The sequence below is a fragment of the Pinus tabuliformis genome, chromosome 1_1, assembly GCF_031772625.1.
Source record: "Pinus tabuliformis cultivar Carrire ecotype Pingquan chromosome 1_1, CPIR1, whole genome shotgun sequence".
NCBI classification, from domain to species: Eukaryota; Viridiplantae; Streptophyta; class Pinopsida; order Pinales; family Pinaceae; genus Pinus; species Pinus tabuliformis.
Window position 1 is genome coordinate 919,262,916 of NC_142297.1, and position 6,775 is coordinate 919,269,690.

Here is a 6,775-nt window from a genome sequence, read left to right on the forward strand (position 1 = left end):
ATCTCAACATTTAATCTATGAGTGCCATTATAAATATTCTAAAACATTTAATAAAGAATAAATCTTCCTATATATCTATCAATTATTAGTAATTAACTTAAAATTCTAAAAAACCTTATTCTAAAATATATAGGCCTATTAACCTAATTATGTTATAAAAAATAATAATAACAATATAACTATTTTATATAAAAAAATCATAAACGTTCTGCGTAGCTAAAATAAACATCAACCGAGTATATTTTTCCAAACAACATATTTATCATTATGATTATGAGATTCTATCATTACTAGAGTGAGGCTAAGTTGCTCACTAAATTGATTCGGGGCAATTTTGCTTGCTAACATTTACATTACATATCAAACGAACAATATTTCTATATAATATTTACAGACATATCAAGCGAACAATATATCTATCTAATCTCATCCCAGCCATATCTCATGTATTAATCTTACCATTGGGTTTTGCAGCAAGCATGAATGCAATTTGTAGATCCCTTGGGTGTAGCATCATTCTACACTACTCGACAGTGGTCTAACTTAAACCCTTACTGGTAATCAAATTGAATACGCAACATAGATTCACAACCCTTGCCACTAACTTATCAAGGTTGATCACCGATAACTCTTTACCTATATCCAACCTCATCAAAGAATTCTTCACAAGGCCGTTGTCTTCAGCCACATATATACAGAGCACCAGCACTAAAATTAAACCAAAACAGTAAACAAGATCATCTCTCCCCTCATAATCGTCGTTACTGGACACCAAGAGCACTTAATTGCAAATCCAATATTCCATGAATTGTCCCGCTGCTAGAATCCGACTCTGTAAATGAATTCCTTTCACAATATCTGTTCTCACAGCGCGGGTCAGAGTTTATTTGCGGACCTGTGTGGCACCATACTCCGAGACCAGAATTTGAATTTGGATCCATGGCTCTGTTTGCAGCGAGGGTCGAATTAGACGGTAAGCTGATACACAAATCAAGATTCAGATTGGGATGCTCTTCCTCTTTACAAGCGGCGTTTTCGACCGGTGACCGTTCCGACCGGTCCTGTTGGAAGAAGTCTGCTATGTCCGCCGTTCTAGGGTTCTGCAGCGGCGAAATTTCGTGCTCGGGAACGGACGGAGAGCTTAGGGTACTGTTGCTGTTGTGGGGCGGACACAGGGAGCGATGGGTTTGCGGATCGAGTCCTCTGCTCAGCAATTTCCTTTTGATGTGGGTGTTCCAGTAATTCTTTATCTCATTGTCCGTCCGCCCGGCCATTCTCGCTGCAATAAGAGACCATCTGCGCAGTTTCACGGACTAATTATTATCGATTTGGTCCATCGTTGAACTTCACACACGCCACAATTGAAACTTTGAAACTTTGAGATTGGAGCTGTGAGAGGAGAAATTTTGATTTTGCATTTCTGGAATATTTATATTGAAGTTTTGTTGGTCTATTTTTTCAGCCATCAAGTTTTGAGGATTAACCATACTTAATAATTCGAAATTTTCTGGAATATTTATATTGAAGTTTTGTTGTTCTATTTTTTTCAGCCATCAAGTTTTGACGATGAACCATATTTAATAATTAAAAATGTTGACTAAAAAATTATAATGTGAATATTGTGAAAATGCAAAATTGAAATTAAAGTTTAGAAATCCATGACAAATCAAGGTTTACTATAGTTGTTAATCTTGATAATTAAAGAATTAATTGAAGTAACAAACTCTATGAAATTAGTTAGTGGCTTTTTAATTTACAAGGATCATATTATGAAGTAATATGTAAATTTTTTTTAGATATGAGGAAACCTCTCCCTAAAAACTTACATAGAACCTTTTTCAAAATATTACAACATAATCATGTCATGCTACTGAAACAGGGTGGAAAAGTTATCATTAAACCCTCCGGACCATCCAGAATATACATTACTGACTAAGTATAATCAATATGTAAATTGTGAGATGAAGAAATTACATACTTGTTGCCCACAAGGGAATGGAGTTTGATGATAAGCTCGTCTTCTTCCTCAGAGAAGTTTCCGCGCTTCAGATCTGGACGCAGGTAGTTTATCCATCGGAGCCTGCAACTCTTCCCACATCGCAGCAGTCCTGCAGTAGAAAATCGAAGAAAAGTTATAAATTATCATTTCAATTTACAAGAAACTGTTAATTCCATTAAAAAGGCAGTGGCCAGCCAAAAGAAACCTGCGGCCTTGGGGAGGTAACGCCAGCCGCCCTCGCCATGGGCTTGAATGTAGGCAACGAGGCGGGCATCTTCTTGTTGGGTCCAGGCCCCTTTTTTCGTATGAGCCTTCTCACAACACGGATATTTCCTCATCTTCATAGACAGAAACACTGCAACGAGCGGAAGTCCAGATGCAAGGGATAGGGGAAAGATAGTCATATAATGTAGCGGTCACCAACTAGCCATTTGATTTGATTGTTTTTGACTTGGTTGGTTCGTGACGAGACCAACACATCTCTTCTTTGGTTAGGTAGATGATGGCGATGTCATTATTTAACTTGATTTTGAAAGAGGTTTTCGACTTTGAAGCATACCCCTCATTTCTGCCATCAATGTTCACCTATATGTATCTAGGACAAGCAGGAATTTTCCAATCCGTATACAAAACTAAACATTTTTTATTTGTATCCCATGAATTAAAGTTCAAACCTTCTTCCAGGTCAATGGTGAAATTTTGATTGTACTCCATCCAAAAGGACAATCATAATGATATTATCTTAAAAGGTGTTAAGACCTCTACCAACTCAATATAGTTTGCTGTGAAAATAAAGTCATGGCTACTTAATAGTTATTGTACCTTCAATATTAACCGAACATGGATGTAAATATAAGACCTATTAAGATTTAAAGTTCAACAACTATAATAGATCTAGAATCCAACACTTATTATTGGTTTTCAGCACCCATAATAGATTTAGAATCCAACACATATTATTGGTTTTTGGTATTTAAAACCAAAGTTATATTTATTTTGGTTGATTTTCATTTATTTATACTAAAAATGTATCATTGTATAATATTATTAAGATTTAAAGTTCAACAACTATAATAGATCTAGAATCTAACACTTATTATTGGTTTTCAGCATCTATAATAGATTTAGAATCCAATACATATTATTGGCTTTTGGTATTCAAAACAGTTTTTGGTATTTAAAACCAAAGTTATATTTATCAGGGTTGATTTTCATTTATTTATGCTAAAAATGTATCATTGTACAATATTATTAAGATTTAAAGGTCAACAACTATAATAGATCTAGAATCCAACACTTATTATTGGTTTTCAGCACCTATAATAGATTTAGAATCCAACACATATTATTGGTTTTTGGTATTTAAAACTAAAGTTATATTTATCTGGGTTGATTTTCATTTATTTATACTAAAAATGTATCATTGTACAATATTAAACATATTATATATCTCGCACATAATCTTATTCTCTATATTAATATATTTAACATTTTATAAGTTTTTTTTGGTTCATTCTTTTTCTCATATGTATTAAGTTGCACTTAGTGTTGGCAAGGTTAAGTTTCCCTATCACCAAGTTTGACTTAATTTGTTATTTTTAGGGCATAAAATTAGTTCTTTAGTTCAATGCACCTTTGTGTCAGGTCCTGTAGGCAAAATTTATCAGTTGCTTTACTTTAGGGAGCTATTGGAAACAAGTTCTCAGTTGTTGTGGGTAATTGAGGTGATTTGGGCTCATTGTTATTTGTCTTTGGAATTGTTAGTGGTTGTGTCTGAACTTTGTGATTTTATGTCTTTGGCTCAATTGAAGTTGGCTCGAGGTGTCCATATTTCATTGCTTATTGATTCATGGTCTATGTATTGTTATAATTCCTTACCATCTAGTTTGAGTCTTACCAAGTTTGCAAGGGTTTTTCTTCATTGGTTAATGAATCCGAATTGTGTAGAACTAGATAATCTTCTAGGCTTTGGTCCAGTGGAGTGGTCTTTGGGTGATGATTTAATCATTTTCCATTTAGGCATTCAAGGTCTTCCGTAATGCTCTTCGTCTTGCTTTTTAGGTAGAGGTATCATTAGTCATTGTACTGAGTGTTTATTTGCAGTAGTGATCATGCCTCCAAGGCAAAGAATCAATAGTCAGAGAGGTGGTGGCAACAACATTGGGTACAACATTGGGTATAAAAGGGTTCTCTCTTTTGCTTATGATATTGTTGCTATTTCTTTTAATGTAGTTCCTCTGGAGGTGAGGAAGGAGATTCTAGTGTTAGAGAATAAGGAGGAAGGGGATCATCCTTATTACTCTGACTCTGAATTGGTGGGGGGGAGGGCGGGATGCAAAATGGCTCCCTGCACCTGGTAGATTTAGGAAGAGAAGGCTTCATTTCATGAGTTCTTTGGCATCAAATCAACAAGTGCTGACTTTGTTGTGTCTCATCTTCAAGGACAAACAAGTGGACAATTATAATATTTATCTTCGTCAGAGGACATTAAATGCATGCTTCGTAAACAGAGGTTATGTTTGGACAATGTTGATTCTCATTTGGCGCAGGTGGAAAGTTTCTTTGCGAGCGATTCAACCTCTAGGGATCTCACTGACCCTTCGATTGATAGTGTTTAAACACTTGCTCTCATTTCTTTAGATAATGACTAGTTTGATGCACTGAGGTATTTTTCCCTTCCATTTTCATACATGTTCACCGTGGACACCCCCTTGGCGATATTTGGTCGTACACTTCTTTTGGTCATGGGTATTCTTTGGTTTTCGATGTGCTAATGTGTTCATTTTCATGTTGGAAGAAATGTATGTACTTTAGTTTTTAAGCATTATAAATTTGTATGGAGGACGATTTTGGTACATTGTTCCAAGGTATTATGCCTCAATTCAATGGTTGTAGGTACATAAATTGAGTGCCATTGTTATGTCTTTGAAGCACATATTTCTTATCATTTTGAAAGTAGCATAATTGTCTTATTAAAGCATGAGGTTTATATTTTTTCTTGTTGCTACTTGTTGTTGGTGTACTTTGTTGATGGGGGTATAACCTGAAGCTAATTTTGAATTCTAAACCATTCTTTGTCTTAATAACTTTTGAAAACTTATGTATTTTCTGGTGTGTAATTTTGCGATGGTTTAGTTTGCCTACATGTATGATCTTTTTGGTCCAATGCTTGATGGTTATGGTTTTAGTCTGTTGAATAGTAATTTTACCTAGATGTATGTTGTTTCTGGTCTAGTGCTTAATGGTTTTGGTATTAGCGAGTTGAGTAGTCTGAGTTTAGTCTCTCTATTGTATAAGGAGAGTAGTATGATCATGAGCATGGCGAAAAACATCATGTAATACTCAATTTTTTTTATATGCAATATAAAGTACTTATATTCACAAAAAAAAAACATCTATATGTCATTTAATCAACTAATAGTCTTCGCAATACTCCATTATTATGATTATTGTTTCTATGATGATGATTGATTTGTCATTTATTGTACATAACTATTATATTTCATTTTCACACTTTGATATAATAAGAATTTTTTCTCTTTCTATATAAAAATATATCAACATCATTATTTTAGATTGAAAATAACTCTACTATTAAGATAAGTGATATTTTTCAACATGCATTGTTATGAAAGGTTGAAGAACGATCACGGGCTCTGCTAGGGTTCTGTGAACACCTGCACACGGCGCCGACAACAGGATAGAAAACTCTGGCCCAGACACTGAGCATACTGCAGCACCCCGTCCTGAAGCGCATACGAGCCAAGGATGGAGCAGCCCCAGGGGGGGGCATCGGGGCCCTCCCCACCGCAGTCAAATTCTGAGCACCAAGTAATCTTCGGATCAGTGAACGAAGAAATTCTGAACAGGGGAAAAAATCCTCAATCAGACCTCAACAATGACAATAACCGCAAAGAAAACAATGGCACATCGCAAGAAGAAAACGACATACCTGGAGAACAGCCGCAAATCACCTCTAGCACCTGCCGACCGGCGGCTAAGGTCAGACCAAGGATCGAGTTGCCTGGAGACAAGATCGATGATAGAATACAGTTCATGAAGGACCATGCCCTCATTGGCAAGTTCATCGGTTTCTGGCCAACTGAACGGGCCCTATATGGATGGATAGCTGCTAAATGGAAACCCAAAGGGGATGTAACGCTACAATTAGGGCCGAAAGGCTTCTTTACTGCGATATTCTACTGTCCGGAGGATAAACACAGGATCCTAGTAGGAGGACCCTATTTTTTCAACTCGGCTGGATTATACTTACGCGACTGGATCCCCAAATTTAACCCGGACAAAGAAGACCTATCATGGGCTCCTGTTTGGATCAGGTTGTATTCGCTCCCGGACGAATACTGGGGGGAGGAGCTCCTCAAAAGGATCGGCAATGGGATCGGCAATTTCATCAAAGTCGCTGAAGAAACCCTATCTCGTAAGTATACCTCCTATGCCCGGATTTGTGTTTTTATTCGCCTTAATGAGCCTCTCCCTGAGTCAGTTGAGCTTGCTCATCGGGATGAAGAGTGGATCCAGCCTCTCGACTACGAGCATGTCCCGTTCCGATGCAGAAAATGTCATGCCCTAGGTCATCTTTTCAGGGATTGCCCTCTGAATATTCATTCTAATCCTTCTGATCCCTCAGGCTCCTCAGCTCAGGATGGCTTCACTAAAGTCTCCAGCAGGAAACGTGCGCACAAAAAGCCCTCTAATGGTCCCAAACCCCAGCCCCGCAAGCCGCATGGCCCAGTAACCAAGAACAGCTTCGACATT

At 37.0% G+C, this 6,775-nt stretch overlaps 1 protein-coding gene across 1 annotated transcript; it reads right to left on the reverse strand.

The window, feature by feature from the left end:
• Positions 1–360: 360 nt before the first annotated feature.
• Positions 361–2,376, reverse strand: LOC149217416 (myb-related protein 308-like). Its single transcript, XM_089391363.1, has 3 exons — positions 2,205–2,376; positions 1,979–2,108; positions 361–1,296 (listed from the first exon to the last, which is right to left on the reverse strand). The coding sequence occupies exons 1-3, from the start codon at positions 2,341–2,343 to the stop codon at positions 762–764; spliced, it is 804 nt and encodes a 267-aa protein (XP_089247489.1). The 5' UTR covers positions 2,344–2,376; the 3' UTR covers positions 361–761.
• Positions 2,377–6,775: the final 4,399 nt, after the last annotated feature.